The 20,459-nt window shown below is 43.1% G+C and overlaps 1 protein-coding gene across 2 annotated transcripts in view; it reads right to left on the reverse strand.

The window, feature by feature from the left end:
- Positions 1-18,864, reverse strand: part of PTPN23 (protein tyrosine phosphatase non-receptor type 23) — a 35,026-nt gene extending 16,162 nt beyond the window's left edge. Inside the window, exons 1-2 of one of the 2 annotated variants that reach the window (XM_027038575.2) lie at positions 18,694-18,864; positions 10,233-10,307 (exon numbers count right to left, since the gene is read on the reverse strand). In XM_027038575.2, coding sequence (XP_026894376.1) covers positions 10,233-10,307; positions 18,694-18,777 — 159 coding nt within the window. In that variant the 5' untranslated portion in view covers positions 18,778-18,864. The remainder of the gene's footprint in view (positions 1-10,232; positions 10,308-18,693) is intronic. The other variant, XM_053219509.1, reaches the window with a different exon arrangement.
- Between the last annotated feature and the right edge of the window lie 1,595 nt (positions 18,865-20,459).

Consider the following 20,459-nt stretch of genomic DNA (forward strand, 5'->3'; position numbering starts at 1 on the left):
CTGAAATGTACTGCCCCCAATTGATATGTTGAAGTCCTACCCCCCTCATCTCAGAATGTGACTGTATTTAGAGATAAAGCCTTAAAAGAGGTAAAGTAAACTGAAATTATACAAATGGGCACTAGTCCAATAGGACTGTTGTCCTTATAGGAAGAGATTAGGACACAGACATGCACAGAAGGACAACTATGTGAAGATACAGCGAGAAAATGGCCATCCACAAGCTCAAGAGAGAGGCCTCAGAAGAAATCAACCCTATCAACACCTTGATCTCAGACTTCCAGCATCTAGAACTGTGAGAAACTAAATTTCTGTTATTTAAGCCACAGTCTGTGGTACTTTATTATGGCAGCCATAGTAAACTAATACATGGGGTCACATGATTTTTGACAAGGGTGCCAAGACCATTCAACGGGGGACAGCCTTTTGAGCAAACGGTGCTGGGAAAACTATAATCCACATGCAAAAGAATGAAGTTGGACCCTTACCTTATACCATTTACAAAAATAAACTCAAAATGGATCGAAGACCTAAATTTAAGAGCTGAAGCTATAAAACTCTTAGAAGAAACAAAGGAGAAGAAACAAAGGAAGGACATCTTTGTGACATTGGATCTGACAATGATTTCTTGAGTAGAACTCCAAAAGCACAGGAAACAAAAGAAAAAACAGATAAACAGGACTACATCAAAATGTAAAACTTCTGACTATCAAAGGACACATCAACAGAGTGAAAAGGCAACCCATGGAATAGGAGAAAATATTGGCAAGTCATGTATCTGATAAGGAGTTAATACCCAGAACATATAAAGAACTACAACATAACAACAGAAACTCTGTTCAAAAATGGGCAAAGGACCTGAACAGACATTTCTCCAAAGCAGATACACAATACATGAAAAGATACTAAACAACACTGATCATTAGGGAAATGCAAAATCAAAACTACACACCATCTCACATTCCTCAAGATGACTACTATAAAAAAGATGGAAAATAATGCATGCTGGCAAGGATATGGAGAAACTGGAACCCTTGTACACTGTTGGTGGAAATATAAAGGTGCAGCTGCCGTGGAAAACAGTATGGAGGTTCCTCTAAAAATTACAAATAGAATTACCATATGAACCAGCAATTCCATTTCTGGATATATACTCAAAGAATTGAAGGCAGGGGCTCAAACAGATATTTGTACATGAGCATTACACATACAACCCATTCACACCCACGGTGGCATTATTCACAATAGGCTAAAGGTGGAGGCAACCCATGTGTCCATCAATGGATAAATGAATAAACAAAATGTGGTATGTACATACAATGAAACATTACTCAGCCTGAAAAAAGGAAATTCTGAAACACACTAAAACACAGAGGAACCTTGAGGATATTTTGCCAAGTGAAATAAGCCAGTTATAAAAAGATAAATACTATGTAAGTCCACTTATGTCAAGTAGTAAAGTAGTCAAATTCACAAAGACAGAAAGTGAAACAGCAGTTACCAGGGTGTGGGAAGCAGGAACGGGGATTTGTTGTTTAATGGGTGCAAGGTGTCAGTTTTACAAGATGAAAAGAGTTCTGGTTGCATGACAATGTAAACGTACTTAACAACGCTATACACTTAAAAATGGTTACGATGCACACACAAAAAATGCTTAAGATGTGGGACTCATCAAAATAAAAAGCTTCTGCACAGCAAAGGAAACAATCAGCAAAAGTAAAAGGCACCTGACGGAATGGGAAAAGATATTTGCAAACGACATATGAACTAAAGGGTTAGTATCCAAAATCTGTAAAGAACTTATCAAACTCAACATCTAAGTAACAAATAATTCAGTGAAGAAATGGGCAAAACACATGAATAGACACGTCTCTAAAGAAGACATCCAGATGGCCAACTGACACATGAAAAGATGCTCAACATCACTCATCATCAGGGAAATACAAATCAAAACCACAATGAGATACCACCTCACGCGTACCGAAATGGCTAACATTAACAACTCAGGCAACAACAGATGTTGGCGAGGATGCAGAGAAAGAGGATCTCTTTTGCACTGCTGATGGGAATGCAAACTGGTGCAGCCACCCTGAAACATAGTATGGAGGTTCCTCAAAAAATTAAAAATAGAACTACCCTATGGCCCAGCAATTGCACTAGGTATGTATCCAAGGGATACAGGTGTGCTGTTTCGAAAGGACACATGCACCCCCATGTTTATAGCAGCACTATCAACAATAGCCAAAGTATGGAAAGAGCCAAATGTCCATCAATGGATAAAGAAGATGTGATGTATATATATACAATGGTGTGTTACTTGACAATCAAAAAGAATGAAATCTTGCCATTCGCAACTACATGGATGGACTAGAGAGTATTACGCTAAACAAAATTAGAGAAAGACAAATATCATATGACTTCACTCATATGAGGACTTTATGATACAAAACAGATGAACATAAGGGAAGGGAAGCAAAAATAATATAAAAACAGGAAGGAGGACAAAAACATAAGACTCTTAAATATGGAGAACAAACAGAGGGTTGCTGGAGGGGGGATGGGCTAAATGGGTAAGAGGCATTAAAGAATCTGCTCCTGAAATCATATGCTAACTAACTTGGATGTAAATTTAAAAAATAAATAAAAGTAGTTTAAAGTTCAGTTAAAAAAAAAAAAAGGCAGTTGAGTAAATCTGATTTAATATTTTAGATCTAAGAAAACATGGCAGGTTTAATCCCTAAGGATTGCAGATAGCTAGGTAAAATAATAATGATAGCTAATACTCACTGAGTGCTTACTGAATACCAGACATTGGACCGATACTGGATTATCTCACTTAATCCACACAATGATAAAATGAAGTAAGGATCATCAGGAAACCCATTTTTTGGACAAAGAAACTGAGGCTAAAGGAGTTCTGAGAAATTTCTGGAAAAGGAAAGTCTACACAGACAGGAAGCAGACTGGTGGCTGTCTGGACTGGGAATAGGAACAGGGAATGACCACAAGTGGGCAAGAAGTTTCTTTTGGGGATATCACAAATGTTCTAAAATTAGACTGTGATGAAAGCTGCATAACTCCATAAATTTACTAAAATTCATTGAACTGTACATTTAAATTGAGTAAATCTTATGGTATACAAACGATACCTCAATAAAGCGGTAAAAAACAATGTTTAAGATGTTAAATTTTACATTACCTGTATTTTACCACAATGAAAAAAAATTTTTAAAAGTCAGGTAAGTTCCTTGTAATAAGGTTTCTAACAAATTACAAATAATATATTTTTATATATTATCTTCCTAATCATTTTATGCTCTGTTGTTAAGATGTGTTTCCCCCTAGGATTTTTGTTAGAAGTCTGAAGGTCTGAAGTCTGTACTGGCTTGACTGAGCTCGGGTCTCAGAGATGTACATATGTGCTGTAGAAATCTTTAGCTGTTAGTATTTTCTGGTCTATCACCGGCCACATATCTAAGCAGTCATCCTTGCAATAAACCAATAGTACTCGTGACTTTTTAGTACACAAGTGACCTGTTAACTTTGGATGTATTTTCAATTAGACTACCAACATTTTTTTTGTTTTTTAATTTACATCCAAATTAGTTAGCATATAGTGCAACAATGATTTCAGGAGTAGATTCCTTAGTGCCCCTTCCCCATTTAGCCATCCCCCCTCCCACAACCCCTCCAGTAACTCTCAGTTTGTTCTCCATTTTTATGAGTCTCTTCTGTTTTGTCCCCCTCCCTGTTTTTATAGTATTTTGGTTTCCCTTCCCTTATGTTCATCTGTTGTGTCCCTTAAAGTCCTCATATGAGTGAAGTCATATGATTTTTGTCTTTCTCTGACTAATTTCACTCAGCATAATACCCTCCAGTTCCATCCACGTAGTTGCAAATGGCAAGATTTCATTCTTCTTGATTGCTGAGTAATACTCCATTGTATATACATACCACATCTTCTTTATCCACTCATCCATCGATGGACATTTGGGCTCTTTTCATACTTTGGCTATTGTTGATAGTGCTGCTATAAACATGGGGGTGAAGGTGTCCCTTCGAAACAGCACACCTATATCCCTTGGATAAATGCCTCGTAGTGCAACTGCTGGGTCACAGGGTGGTTCTATTTTTAGTTTTTGAGGAACCTCCATACTGTTTTCCAGAGTGGCTGCACCAGCTTGCATTCCCATAGACTACCAACATTCTCTATATCAGCTATTCAGAAATTAGTACTAGCAAGGACTGGTAAAACTTTAACCAAATCGAAAAATGTATGGATAGGATCTGCAATGGAGGGGCACCTGGCTGGCTCAGTCTGAGGAGAGTGCAATTCTCGATCTCAGGGTCTTGAGTCTGAGTACACATTGGATGTAAAGATTACTTACAAATACATAAATAAATAAACTTAAATTGCTCAGTTCCTTTTCTCTACACCAACTCTTAACAGGTGAAAAATATATATAATAGAAGGGGGAAGGACACTCAATAGCAACAACAACCAAAAAAAAATCTGGAAATAAACTCAACAAGACATGTGAAAAACCTACATGAAGGAAATTTTACTGAGAAGCCTGGGGAGGAAAAAAAAAAAAGATGTATACACACACACACACACACACACACACACCACGTGTGTGTGTGTGTGTAATATATATGAATAAATGCAGAGAAGAGCAACCTCATAAAGATATTAATTCTATCTCATCAACCTGTAAGGTGTATGAGCTCACAAAATTCCCAGCACTATTCTGCAGAACTTGACAAAAAGATTCTAAGTTCATTGAGAAATACTCATTTGACAATAGCCTTGGAAAACTTGAAAAAGAAAAGTTATCACCAGGAATTAGTCTTAGCAGATAGAAAAACTACAATAGATACAATACTTAAAATACTGTGGACCTGTCACAGGCAGATACATGGTGGAAGAGAACAGGAAATTCTGAAAAGACCTAAAGTACATATAAGAATTCAGTATACGAGTGTTTCCAACAAGTAGAAAACATATGGAGAAAAAGTTAAAGTACAAGCTTCCCCTTACCTATCATATACTTAAATATATGTCATATAAAGACTTAAGTAAAAATCAACCAGTACACGTACTAGCAGAACATATGTAACTGCTCACAATTTTACATGGGTGACAAAGCTTTTCTGGGTGCATAGCAAAGCCAGGTAAAAGGAAGGATGGAATGGACCTTACACATTTATATATAAAATCTGAAGTGTGCATTAAAAACATAATAAACAAAAACAATGAACTGAAAAAAATCTGTATCATAGAAGATAAAGGAGCAATATCATTAATGTGTGAATAAGTCTTATAAAGTAGTAAGAAGAAAGGTAAAGGCACACATCAGAGATATTGCAGGTTCAGATCCAGACCAAAACAATAGAGTGGGTCAAAATGAATTTTTTGGTTTCCCAGTGCATATAAAAGTTATGTTTATACTACACTGTAGTCTACTAAGTGTGCAGTAGCATTAGATCTTTAAAAAGTTCATACCTTAATTTAAAAGCACTTTATTGGGGCGCTTGGGTGGCTCAGTCAGTGAAGCATTCGACTTCAGCTCAGGTCACGATCTCACAGTTCGTGAGTTCAAGCCCCACATCGGGCTCTGTGCTGACAGCTCAGAGCCTGGAGCCTGCTTCAGATTCTGTGTCTCCCTCTCTCTCTGCCCCACCCCTGTTCATACTGTGTCTCACTCTGCCTCTCAAAAAATGAATAAATGTTAAAAAAAAATTTTTTTTAAAGCACTTTATTGCTAAAATAATGCTAACCATCATCTAAGCTTTCAGTGAGTTGTAACCTTTTTGCTGGTGGATGGTCCTGCCTCCACACTGATGGTGCTGACTCGATCAGGGTGGTGGTCACCGATGGCTGGGCGGCTGTGGCAATTTCTTAACCAAGACAACAATGAAGTTTGCTGCACTGACTGGTTCTTCCTTTCAAGAACGATTTCTCTGTAGCGTGTAATGCTACTCGAGAACATTTGACCCACAATAGGACTTCTTTCAAAACTGGAGTCAATCTTCTCAAGTCTCGCTGCTGTTTTATCAACTAAGCGTACATGATACTCTAAATCCTTTGTTGTCATTTCAACAATCTTCACAGCATCTTCACCAGTATATTCCAGCTCAAGAAACTTTTTTTTGCTCATCCATTAGAAGCAACTCCTCATCCATTCAAGCTTGATCATGCGATCACAGCACTTCAGTCCCATCTTCAGGCTCCACTTCCAGTTCTCTTGCTGTTTTCACCACACCTGTGGTTACTTCCTCCACTAAAGTCTTGAACCCCTCAAAGTCATCTGTGAGGGCTGGAATCCACTTCTTCCAAACTCCAATGAATGTTGACATTTTGACTTCTTCCCATGAATCATGACTGTTCTTAATGGCATCTAGGATGGTGAACCCTTTCCAGAAGGTTTTCAATTTACTCCGCCCAGATCCATTAGAGGAATCACTATCTATGCAGCTATAGCCTTAGAAATATCTTTCTTAAAGGGGCGCCTGGGTGGCTCAGTCGGTTGAGTGTCCAACTTTGGCTCAGGTCATAAGCTCACAGTTGGTGGGTCTGAGCCCTGCATTGGGCTCTGTGCTGACAGCTCAGAGCCAGGAGCCTGCTTCAGCTTCTGTGTCTCCCTCTCTCTCTCTACCCCTCCCCTGCTCATGCTTGTCTCTTTCTCTCTCAAAAATTAAAAAAAAAAAACATTTAAAAAATTAAAAAATAAAAACAGGAGGGGCAACTGGGTAGCTCAGTCGGTTAAGCATCCAACTTCAGCTCAAGTCATGATCTCACGGTTCATGGGTTTGAGCCCCACATCAGGCTCTATGCGGACAGCTCAGAGCCTGGAGCCTGCTTCGGATTCTGTGTCTCCCTCTCTCTCTGCCCTTCCCCTGCTCATGTTCTCTTTCAAAAATAAGTAAACACTTAAAAAAAAAAAAAAAAAAAGAAATGGATTTCTTAAAGAATAAGCTTGAAAGCCACAATTACTCTTTGATCCATGGGCTGCAGAACAGATGTTGTGTTAGCACGAATACAACATTTATCTTGTACATTTCCATCGGTGCTCTTGGGTGACCATGTGCATTGTCAATGAGCAGTAATATCTTGAAAGGAATCTTTTTTTTTTTTTCCTGAGCAGTAGGTCTCAATAGGAGCCTTAAAATACAGTAAACTACATTGTAAATACATGTGCTGCCATCCAGGCTTTGTTGTTCCATTTATACTGCACGGGCAGAGTATGTTTAGCATAATTCTTAAAGGCCCTAGGATTTTCAGAATGGTAAATAAGCACTGGCTTCAACTTACAGTCACCAGCTGCATTAGCCTGTAACAAGAGAGTCAGCCTGTTCTTTGACGCTTTGAGGTCAGACACTGACTTCTCCTCTCTAGCTGTCAAAGTCCTAGATGGCATCTTCTTCCATCAGAAGGCTAAGTTTTGTCTCCATTGAAAATCCACTGTTTAGTGTGGCTGCCTTCACGAATTATCTTAACCAAACTTTCTGGATCACTTGTTGCAGATGCTACATCAGCACTTGCTGCTTCACCTTATATTTTTATGTTAGGGACATGGCTTCTTTCTTTAAACCTCATGAACCAGCCTGTGTTAGTTTCAAACTTTACTTCTTCACCTCTCTCAGCCTTCACAGAATTGAAGAGAGTAAGGACTTTGCTCTGGACTAGGCTTTGGCTGAAGGGAATGTTGTGGCTGGTTTGATCTTCTATCCAGACCACTCAAACTTTCTCCACATCAGCAATGGCTGATGTGGTTCTGTTATTAATCACGTGTTCACTGGAGGAGCACTTTTAATTTGCTTCAAGAACTTGTCTTTTCCATTCACCACTTGGCTACCTGGCTAACTGGAGCAAGGGGCCTACCTTTCAACTTTTCAGTCCGTCTTGGCTTTCAACATGCCTTCCTCCCTAGGCTTAATCATTTCTAGCTTTTGATTTAAAATGAGAGACATGTGGCTCTTCCTTTCACTTGAAAACTTAGATGTTATTTTAAGGTTATTAATTGGCCTAATATCAATATTGTTGTGTCGCAAGGAACAGGGAGACCCAAGGAAAGAAAGACAGGGGAACAGCCAGTTAGTAGAGCAATAAGAACACACCCAGCATTTACTAAGTTCAGTCTCATATGGAGTTTGTAGTACGCAAAACAATTACAATAGTAACATCAAAAATCACTGATCACAGATCAGTGGGGTGCCTGGCTGACTCAGTTGGTGGAGCATGGGACTCTTGATCTTGGGGTGGTGGGTTCTAGCCCCCCATGTTGGTTATCGAGATTCTTAAAAACAAAATCTTAAAAAAAACACACAATAAAGCAAAGCACAATGCAAGGCATGCCTAGGGGCGCCTGGGTGGCTCTGTTGGTTGGGCTTCCAATTCTTGGTTTCGGCTCAGATCGTGATCTCTTGGTTTGTGGGTTCAAGCCCTGCATCCGGCTCTGCACTGTCAATGCATAGCCTGCTTGGGATTCTGTCTCTCTCACTCTCTCTCTGTCCCTCCCCCATTCTCACTCTGTGTCTCTCTCAAAATAAATACATAAGCGTTTTTAAAAAAAAGTCTTAAAGAGAAAACAAAACAAGGTATGCCTATATAGAATAGAAAAATAGGGGCACCTGGATGGCTCAGTAGGTTAAGTGGCCGACTTCAGCTCAGGTCATGATCTCACACTTCATGAGTTTGAGCCCCATGTCAGGCTCTGTGCTGACAGCTCAGAGCCTGGAGCCTGCTTCGGATTCTGTGTCTGCCTCTCTCTCTGCCCCTCCCCTGCTCGCACACTCTCTCTCTCTCTCAAAAATAAATAAATATTAAAAAAATTTTTAAATGAAAAAAAATAGAAAAATGGCAAAGGACACTGACAATTTCTAAAAGAAGGTATACAACAAACACACTGACAACTGTGAAACCTTACTATTAATGAAATAACTGAAAATTAAAATTAAATACCCTTTTCAACTACCAGACCGCCAGAGCTGAAAAGTAACAGCAGGAGTAGGCATGTATATCAGAGTTAGGGGTGCACATGAAAACAAGTACATCCCATCTGCCCACTAATTCCTACAGAAACAATCCCATATGTGCCCAAGAATGCAGACAGGGATTATATTCACAATGCCGAAAACTGAAATAACCTAATGTTCTCTGAGACAAGACTAATTAAATTCTAGTGCAATGTGATGATTACAGGACGTTAAAAATACTACTCTTCTACTTTCATCAATACAGAAACAAATCTACAATACATGAAGTGAAAAAAGCAGACTACATAAGCAGTTTGGGTGGTGTATGATCCTACTGTGGTTTTATACAGTATACACAGTTGACACTTAAAACAGTGAGGGGGGTACTGGGTAGGGGCACTGACTCCCATGCAGTCAAAAATCCACTATAATTTCTGACTTTCCAAAAACTTAACTACTAATAACCTACTGTTGACCAGAGCCTCACTGATAATAGTCAATTAACACACATTTTGTACGTTATATGTATTATACACTGTACTCTTACAATGAAACTAGAGAATAGGAAGTGTTAAAGAAATCACAAGGAAGGGGCATCTGGGTGACTTAGTTGGTTGAGTATTGGACTCTTGGTTTCAGCTCAGGTCATGATCTCACAGTTTGGGAGTTCGAACCCCAAGCCAGGCTCTGAGCTGACAGCATGGAGACTGCTTGTGATCCCTTCTCTCCCTTACTCTCTGCCAGTCCCTTGCACGCAAGCATGCGCTCTCTCAAAATAAATAAACTTTAAAAAAACCGTAAGGAAAATACATTTATAGTACTGTACTATAAAAAAAAATGCATATAAGTGGACCCACACAGTTCAAACCCATGTTGTTAAAAGGTCAATCATATATGTAGATATATATACACACGCACATATACATATTTATATAATTTAACATATATTTATATAATTATATATAGTATATAAACATACATACACATTTAAATATAAGTATATAAATTATATATAAATATGTATAAATTATAAAATATATATGCAAAACTTTCTGAGAAGGATTTTTAAGCTTATCTTTTACTTTTTACATTTTTTTTACTTTTTACATTTTCAAACTTTTCTATCATTAATTTTGCTGCTTTTGCAGAGGGAAAAATACTAAATTAGAAGAAGAACACAGTTCCAGGTGGTTTCTTTACCTCCCTATCAAACCAATCCTGTTCATATGTGCATAAAAATACTATCCTCCTACCTGTCTGAGCAACTCCAGTTTCTTCAGTTCCTCATTATAGGCTTCTGGGTTCTCTCCATAATTCTTCAGGACAAACTAGAGAGAGACACATAGAGACACACACACACACACACACACACAGAGAGAGAGAGAGAGAGAGAGAGAGAGAAAGAGAGAGAGAGATGTAAGCCAGGAATACAAAACACTCCCCGGCTCCCACTCCTGCCCAGAGTCCTTGGAAGTCACAAGTCAGGGCTCAGGATTGGGTCCAGACCCACAAGCATGAGCTTACCTCCTGGTCCACCGGGAACTCTACCTCAGTAACAGGGCAGCACTAAAAGCTGACCATGAGAGCCTCCACCTTTGAGCCAAATGGAAAGTAAGACTGGATGACCCTGTGCGAACACCCTGGCTGGTCTTTGTCATGCTACTGCCCTCTTTGTAAAGTCCAGGACTCTGGCAGGTCAGGAATTGGGGAACTTAGCTGGCTGAAATAGGATCCTACTGAGCATCCCAAAACAGGCCACAAATTCAAGCCTCCTTCAAGGACTGGACCCTGCTGTGTTCTGAGATCACAACCATAATCCCAACCCAACAACCAACACAGACAAGAGATACCAAGTAAGAGTGGGAGTGCAAAGGCTTCTTTACCAGCCAGCCCTTCTCGCTAGGAAAAAGCACCACAGGATAAAGGATTTACTTGAGGACAGGCCCACAGGTGTGTGATGGGAATGACTCAGACAGGAGACGGGAAAGTCACTGCCCGCATCAGAGAAGGGACTGGCATGCCTATCCACAACAGCACTCTTCACCTCAGGAGCTGACTCTCTAGGACAATGAGCACACTCATCGGTCTGGAGGCAGAGTCTGGGCCAAAAGACCCCTTGTTTACCTAAGATCAACAGGCTAAGGCAGCTGAACTATTGCCATTGCAGTTCCCGCTGCCTGAGTTAGCAATCTGGGTGGGGGGAGGGGGGCAGATGCATCCATTCCACAAACACTGAGCACTGATGCCCACCTCACAGGTTCCCTGAGGTTCAAAGACTGAAAAGAGGTGGCCTCTCTGTCCAGCAGCACACTCGCACGATGTCTGTGGCCCACTCACCTGTTGTGAGGTCCCTTCCCAGGACCTATGCCTCATGGCTAGGGAATTGGCCACATGGAAACCTGGAAGGCTGTGGAACAGCTCCTATCTGCCCTGGCAGGGAAAGGGAGAGGTGGGACAGACAGAAGGGAGGCTACTGCTGAATTTGTTTCAGCATCACCCAGTCACGTTCCCAAAACCTCTGACCCTGACCACTCTTCTGTTGGCTTTACCTCCTGAAAGTCCCATGTGCCCATGAGCTCTCCTTTCTATCCTCTTGCAACCCCTTCAAAGCTATCGCTTACTTAGAGGCCAGAATGATCTTTCTAGCACAACTCCAATGTCACTCCTAACTTCAGAGCCTTCTGAAACACACACGCACCTGGGGAAAAAAATAAACCAAAATATGCTTTTCTTAGGATAGTGAGATTATGAGAAATGAGTTGCATTCTAAAGAGAAAAATTGTAATCTAAAAAGAATGTGCAACAGTAGCTCCCCAAAGCCTCCAAGTCCAAATCTAATCTCCTAGGCACAGAGTTCAGGGCTCTTCACAACCTGCTCCCAACAGCCTTCAAAGACTGTCCTCTAGCATGTTCCAGGGACACCCAGCCAACAGTCCTATGGAATTGCTCTCAGGTCTCAATACCTGTCCCCATGTTGTCACCTCTTCTCTATTAAGACTCAGATGAAATGTCACTTCCTTGAACTTCAGCTGCTGCTCCCTCTACATTCCAAACATGCCTGCACCAGACTGTGCCTTGTGGCAGGGTCATGCCAGTGACACCCCTCCAATCCACACCAAACAATGAGTGCGTCAGGAACAGCAGGGGCCTCATTAGTATGTGTTAGATCCTCAGCAAATGGCTGCCTTTACAGGAAATGCAGAGGAGGGATGAACAAATTGAAAATACTAAAAGGAGACACTCCGAAAAATTCAGAAGATGGGACATTCTGCCCAACAGGGCCTTCTGTAAGTCCTTTGACAATATGATAAAAGCCATGAAAGAAATCTTCCTAGAAATACTCAACTATGCACAAACGCAAAAATGTGCAAACAATGTTAGGAGTTCGCAGACACTCTTAAGCCCGTTTATGGGCTCCTGGTTTGCAATCCTCGCTTGGATCTAGCCAAACCTCTTCTTCTCAACCAGCCCTCCAAACACCATAAATATAAAGTGTGGCCTGGGCTGTAAGGTAGAACTTGACTAAAATGGGAATGTATTCCTTGATTAATTCCCTTTTGGTAAGAGGTTTTAGAGTAACAGTACACACAGCCTGGAGGCCCCATGGGATAGAGGGATACTGGAGTCTTAGAAACAAAGTTTCTCCTGGCGTCGCTAAAAACACCTGTCCTTGCTGTTCACACATGGTGAAGGAGAGAGAAAGGCTGCCCCAACCCCAGCAAACTGTCCCTAAGAGGTCACCTTCTACCTGTCTCATTCCTCCTCTAAGATCAGCAGCAGCAAAAACTGACTGAGCTCCTGCCACAGACCAGGCTCTGTGGTGAGCACCTAAAAAGTTCCTCAAACCCTGTAACAACCCAAAGCAGTAGATACTATTATCATCACCATTTTACAGATGAGGAAATGAACAAACTGAGGCAAAGAGGTCAGGGCATCTGCCGAGTTCACAGCACTAATAACTGATGGAACAGTAACTAAAACCCAAACATTTGGGTTTCAGAGCCCAGGTTCTTAATCGCACATTAGACCAATTCATTCCCTCTATTTTTAATACAGTTCTCATAAATAATTCTGGGGAAAGAGTTAGAGAAAATGAATCTCTAGCCACATAGTGAATCTCATAGCCACAACAGAGCAGCCAGGTTATTTTTTAAACTCTGATGGGGTCCTCTATGACTGCAGATCACTCCCCCACCAAAGAGAGGAAAAAGGCTGGCTGAAGGTTCTAGAGTAAAAAACAGAGACCATCTTGCAGTCTGTGTTCTACAGAGCTCAGAACAAAGTCTGGTCAGGATGTGAAGCTCCCGACAATCTGAGATGGAAGGCCTAGCAGCAGGTCACTGCCACCATAGAAGGCAATGACAGGACCCCAATGCACCCACACAACCAACAGGTAGTTAGGGTCAACAGGACCCAGAGAACCTCCAGAGCCCGGCCGGACTTTGAAGAAGTTGGGGATCCTTTTCTGAGGAAACAATAAGACCTATGGACATGTCTATGTTAATTGAGAGCATGTCTAAGGATCAGAGCCATGGGGGGGGGGGGGGGGGAGGGTGGTGGAGAAGAGAGGAAGGAGTTACAAGTGCAAACAATAAGAATACAAAGGCCATTTCCAGAGAAATATCAATATAGTATGCCAAGACCTCTCGTAGGGGCCCACATGCATTAATTCTTGTTCTCACAGGCTTAAGAGGTATATTATTTCCATGTTATAGGTGAGAAAAATGAGGACCAGATTAGTTATATAATCATTTGTAGCAGCTGAAGGTCACCTAGCAATTAAGTGGAAGGGATGGGACCTAAACCAAGGTCGGTCTGATTCCAACGTCTAGGCTATTTCCATGATACTACTCGGCTCTTTTACTGAGCAACAAATGGCACAGAATTTTGTAGGCAGATAAGATCACATTCATCACAGATGAGAAACATTCATCCTAGGTCCTGCCATTCTTTTGCAGATTGGAAAAATGGAAACTAGAGATCAGCAATGGCTGTGCTAGAACTCCAAGCCAGGTTTCCTGACTCCTGACCCAGGGATATTCCTTTTGTGTCACTTTCTCTTGTATTAATTAGCATGTTCTCATTCTTCTGTGCATGCTTCCCACCCCCCCCACCCCCACCCCCAGATGCTGGCGGTGTTTAGCTTTTGCTCTTAATTTGATAGAACATCTTGGAATTTCACGGAACTAATTAAAGCAATAATCCAAGAAGAAAAGAGAATAAAAGGCATCACAGGTGTAAACATTACCTTCGTTCACTGTACATATATTTCTCTTTTCTCCACTTGCAGGATTTACTCAAATATGGGGAAATGGGGGATTCCTTGGGCTGGTCCATGGAAATACACACAAAACTAAGTCCCACATATAGGATTATTAATAAATACAATACGATATATGTTTTGCTACTGAATTTCACATGAGATTAATTTTATTCAGAGAAAGGAGTTGGATTGCCCCTTGGTGTCAGCAAACCTAAAACCAAATAACAAGCCAACAGTACTGAGGATGAGAACAGAGTTTCATCCTCGCCTAGTCTAACCTCTGTCTCTACACTCAAGGAATCTCTCCCACATCTCTTCTAAACAACACCAGCAAGGACAACTCGAGTTACATCTCCTGGCAGGTGCCAGAACTAGACTAGGTCATTCATCCAACACTTATGAAGCATTCTCCACACATAAGTATTACTTCCCGAGGAAAGAATCTCAAGTGAAATGGATACAGGCTTTTGGTGTAGGAGATTAAAATCAGAGAAGAATGAACTGAACAGTGCACGTCATCTGTTCCTGGAGCCATTCTGCCGTAAAACACAGTGGGCAGACAGGCTCGGTAACTCCAGATCTGTGATAAGAGAAAAGACAGGTCATCACCACAGGTAATTGGCAATGCCCCATGCTCCTCACTGTTGAGAAGGCAGGGCCCCCTTTTAGGCCTCTGGCCATTTGATTTCCTTTTCTATGTAGCAAGTGTTTCAAAGGAGTCAACTATCCCATGAGAAATCGCAGCGGGGAGGATTCCGCAAACCTGAAAAGGAGGCTTTACCTACACGTGAATAAGATCAACAGTAAGAAGAGGTAATAAGAGTGTGCACTCTGTGGTGCCGGTCAACTGAGTGTTAACAGCGGTAGGCCTGGTCTGAATTTAGGAGTGTGGTACAACAGCCAGGCAGCTAAAGGGGCCCTGAGGAGGTATGGTTCAACCTGAGTGATGAACAGGAAGAAAGGAATTCCAGTAAGGACCAGAGCAAGAACAATGACCAGATGTGGAAGGAAAAGAGACTGAAAGTTCCTATAGGAGAGGCCTGGGGGAATGAATTAGAGAAGGAGGCTGAAGCCAAGTGGTGGCAGGCCTTGAATAGTAGGCAGATTCTCTGGAGGAACCCGGTGGAAAAGTGAAGATTCAGAAATCAATCCAGCTAAGGGTGGGGAGGAGAGAGGCCAAGAAGTCGCTGAGTTGGCAGGGTGGCTACTACATGATACATCTGCCCTTGAGGATAGATAACCATGCGGACCCTAGAAGGTAAGCTCCATGAAGGCAGGAATTTTTATCATAACATATAGCCCTGAATTCCCAGGGCTGGCACATATAGTCACTCAATAACTATTTGTTCAATGAATGAATCAGAGATGGATGTTAACACCTAAGTCCAAGTGAGCTTGACTTAAGCTCTAATGCAGTTGATTAAAGGCAGGTATTTGAGACAAGAGGAAACAACTTCAAACACCAACACCTGTCACCAAAATCACTCAGTGATGAAAAGTATCGGTCAGCCTTCATCAGTTGCCAATGAGTCAGCACTCTGGGCTCCAAAGCACAGGAAACAAAGTGAAAAGACAGCAGCATTTTCCCACTAAAAAATTATGTGGGTCCAGGTATCCCAACCGAAAGCTTGGCACTGCAGCTCAAAACCAGCTTGCTGTTCTCTTGGCTCTTATTTCACATTATTCCATAATTGAAAGCATGTCCATCAGGAGCGAAAACTAATACTAACCACTATGAAAGGTCTTTTCAACAGCCCAGGCCTCACAAAGAAACAAGCCCTTTAGCTATCTAGAAAATTCCTATTCATCTTTCAAAACCCACCAAGCCTTCTCTGATGGCCCCTCCTTAGGCTGGTACTTCTGTATAGTGCACATACACTTCCACTAATGTTACCATTTAATTTTAAGTTTCCTCTACTAAACTGAATTCTTTAAAAAAGAAAGAAAAAAAGAAAGAAAGAACAGTCTCTTATTCATCTGTATTACCAAGGCTCAGCATAGTGCTCAACAGGTTGACCTCAACAGAACCATTTTTACCCTAGTATTCTACATTAAATTCTACCTCTCAGCTCCAAGTCATTGGTGAAGGTTCCCACAGCTGAGAGAAAGGGTAGAAGAAGACAAGGGTACGAGTGGCAGAGGCAGAGTAGGGGCTCTAGGGCTGAGGAGAGGAGTCCAGGTCAGGAAGAGTTCCCAGGCTGCAGTGGCTTCTGCACTCTTCTCTGCAGGAAGAGATCCAGGGTACGCCGAGGGAGCTGGCCCTTCTCGAGCCCAGCCTACCCACAGGCTGCTATTCCTTTTCAGTGCGTTCACGCAATACAAGCCCCAATCTTAAGCTATCAAATAAACTGGTGGTATCTTCCCCAATCCCAAAGAGGAAACAAAAAGAGGTGATGTCTGCAAAACGAAGTTTCTTCTGCATCTGATACCACCTCAGGCTAAATGGTAATGAGCAACTACTCCAGCGAAGTCATTACTCACATAAAACCTTGTTGGTTAGGCAAGAGTGATCAGAATATCAAAGGATAAGTTAAAAACAAAACGTCTCCTAGGATTTTCTGGGCTAGGATTTTATCCACTGGATTTCCATAAATGTATGGTCACCATGTCTAAATTCCCTTTCGACTGTCATTCAATCATTTGAGAAATGTTTTCCTGAATGCCAACTATGTAGAGGGGGCCCAGCTAGGCTACGAGCAGCATGCAGATGCCTCCCAGGTCACTTAGAATTGAATAGAGGAATTAAAACATAGCACACATACTAACACCAGGAAAAGAATGGAAAGAGGGATTCAGAGAAGGGAAAGATTAATCCAGATGAACGGATTCAAGAAGCTTTTTGGAAGAGACAGAACTTAAAATGAACGGATTCAAGAAGCCTTTTGGAAGAGACAGAACTTAAACTGGACCTTGAAAGATGGACAGAATATACAGACATTAAAGAAGGATCCCATTCCCATCCCACAAGGCAAAGATGAGAGTTCTTCTGGGTGGGAGAAAATCCACAACCAAAGGCAGAGAAGAGCAAATATACAGAGAATGTTAAGGGAACAGCAAATGGCTGAATGTGAACAGAATCTGTAACAAATACATAGATCAAGCACACACTGGACCCTCAAAAAATACTGAAAGAACTGGGGTTGGTCAGGCAGACTTCTAAATGGGTTGGGACTGAACTAGAAAACAAAGGAGTTTTGTTGTTTTAGAAAAAGTCATCTAATTGTGCTTGTATGAAAGAGCAGATAGAAGACCAAAGTCTGAGGAAAAGGTAACAAAACTCTTAACTTTTAGATTAATCTAATTTCCTGTCTTTACAAATGAGGAAACAGACACCCAAAGAGATTTAATGACAGAATCAAAGGAATACAAACTGAGTGTCTGAACTAAGGCAGGGGCAGTATAAAGAGGAGGGAGATAGTTTACTGGGGTAACTACTTCCAAACCTACTGTCTTTCTTCTATCCCTCTTCTTCAGCACCCTGCTGGGTGGTGCACTGCCTAGATTACCTGGGACTTACTTTGGTAGCTGCTCTACTGAAAACACAAGGATGCCAACCTGCAACAACCTGGCTCCTTTTCTCTTCTGCTCTGACCCACTGCAACTAGGTGGCCCTCCCCACGGGAGATGTCTCAGAGGGCACCCGATGCTCATTCAACACACCTGGCCCCTCTCTGTACCAGCCCCACCTGATCTCGCCACAGAGGTCTCTTCCTCCATCACCACCAAACCTGCCTGTTTTCCCCGTCCAACTGACGGTTCAACACAACGACTGCAAATGTTTCTTCAGGAGCTACAACTGTTATCCCCTTCGGGCAGTTAAGAAAAGCAATAACCCTCCCCCAAAATGACAAGGACCTGTATCTTTCGGCCCAAGGGGGCTCCTGAATATGGTTCTTATTCTCAAGAGACCGGAGAGAATCGCACTAAGTGTCAGAGAGACCCCAAACGCAGAGGTCAGGCATTCCTCTGGTTCCCATCTTGAAACACACATGCTGAGCCATCACCGGCGTCCATCCCAGTCCGCTCCCGGACTGATAGCGCACGGAGGGCACAGTTCAAACTAGACAGCCAGGGCCGCCCACCGCTCCCCCGCGGGGCGGTCCCGGCGTGGAGGAGGGGCGGAGCAGAACTAGGTCCGGAGCGTCACACGGAGGAAGTCTGGTGCCTCGGTGGGAACCGTGGATGGCCCGGGGCAGAAGTAGGGAAGCGGGTTTTAAAAAGGCTGCGGATGCTGGCCCCGAGCGGGCGAGGAGGGGAGAGGAATGTCTGCGGAGGGCGGGGGGGGGGGGGGGGGGAGGAACCAGGCTGAGAAAAGCCAGGGGAAGGCCCCTCCTGGCCTCATCCGACCCTGCGACCAGGGCCTAGGGAGATGATGGACGCGCAGGGGGCGTCACGCGCTGGCAGACGGAGCTACGCCGGAGAGGTAGGAGGGTGGGGGGGGATGCACTTACCTTCTTCACCGCCGGCTGGAAGAGGAAGTCACCGGCCTCCTTCAGGTCCAGCCAGATCATGGGCATGCGGGGCACAGCCTCCATGGCGGCTTGTGCCCGCCGGCCACCCGGCCGCTCCCCTAGCTGCCCCAGCTGCTGCCTCAGCCTCGCGCCCCGCCCCTCCACGCCGGAAGTCACTCGTCACGCGGGGCCGAAAATTGCACGCAGGGCCTGTTGGGAAATGCAGTCCTCCCCCGCGCGGCCTTCAGCGCTAAGCACAGCTGCCGTTGCGCATGCTCACTCCTCCGCGGGGAGGGCGTGGAAAGCGAATCTCTAGCCCCCTTCGAAAGGGTGTCTGGGAATGATAGTCATCCTCCATTTAGCTGCGGAGCCGGGGCAGGGTGGTTTTCTCCTCCCTCCCTAGCCAGGACCTCGGGTCCTGGCCTTGGCCTTGGCGCTCCTGTGTCGGAGCAAGTGCATTGGAGCCCATAAGCTTATAGTCCCAAGTAGAGTCGGGGACGTAGAAGACAGGGGCAGGCGTTCTATAAAGATAACGTGGCAAGGGGAGCCTGGCTGGCTCAGATGGTGGAGACTGCCACTCTTGATCTCTGCGTTGTAAGTTCGAGCCCCAGGTAGGACGCAGAGATAACTTAAAAATAAAATCTTATGGGTGCCTGGGTGGCTTAGTGGGTTAAGCGACCAACCCTTGATTTCGGCTCAAGTCATGATCTCAACAGTTTGTGACATCAAGCCCCACTTGGGGCTCTGCGCAGGGAGTTAGTGTTTAATGGGCATAGAGTTTCAGTATGGGATGATGAAATAGTTCAAGAGATGGATGGTGGTAATAGTTGCAAAACAATGTGAATGCACTTAATGCCAAATTGTACGATTAAAGTACAAACTTTATGTTAGGTATATTCTACTACAATAAAAATTTTTTGAAAAGAAAATGCAGGACCTTGCAATTATTTTTTTAAGGGAAGGGAAAAATTGACCAGTACCTTAAAAGAGCTTATTTCTGGAAGACCATCTTGAGGTCGCCTGGCCATAGGTGAAGGCATTGAAGATAATGCCCATGCCCTGAAAAATCCCAACCATGAGGAAGAGGAGAAAGTTGCCCCAACACAATTTATAGTAAATGAAATGCAGGAACATAAAGTAGCCCATTTTGGGGTCCTCTGATGGTGTGGTAGTGGCCAGCCATAAGGGAATCATTAGACCTGGACACAGCAGCTGGGACCAGAGGAGGCTATGGCGGTGGGAGACATAGCATAGCATCGCTGAGCGAGGAAAGAAGCAAGATAGGACATGGGACTATGAAGCAGGCAGCTACAGGAAGCAATTTGGCCACAGGACAGACAGTTTAGGCCCCAAACACGAGACAGCAAAGGGTCAGGATTAAGCAGTTGGAAGTCAGTATGGACTGGAACAGTCAGAAAGGGACAGGACAGGTTGGGAGTAGGAAGCCTCCTCCTAAGACAGGGAGGACCTAGAGAGGCAGGCCTTCCAGGTGGGTGGAGCTGCAGCTACAAAAGAGATCTCTGACTAGGCTCCAGGATTCAAAGGAGCCAGGCAGGTGGGTCCCTACCTAATCAGTTTCCTAGAGCAGCACCTTTGGCCCTACTGTCCTTCCTTCCCCTAGCTTCACTCTCCTCTTTTCTTTTTTTCAACTTTTTTTTAATCTTTATTTTTGAGAGAGACAGAGCATGAGTGGGGGAGGGGAGAGAGAGAGAGAGAGAGAGAGAGAGAATCTGAAGCAGGGTCCAGGCTCTGAGCTGCCAGCACAG

The sequence above is a fragment of the Acinonyx jubatus genome, chromosome A2 (genome assembly GCF_027475565.1).
Source record: "Acinonyx jubatus isolate Ajub_Pintada_27869175 chromosome A2, VMU_Ajub_asm_v1.0, whole genome shotgun sequence".
NCBI classification, from domain to species: Eukaryota; Metazoa; Chordata; class Mammalia; order Carnivora; family Felidae; genus Acinonyx; species Acinonyx jubatus.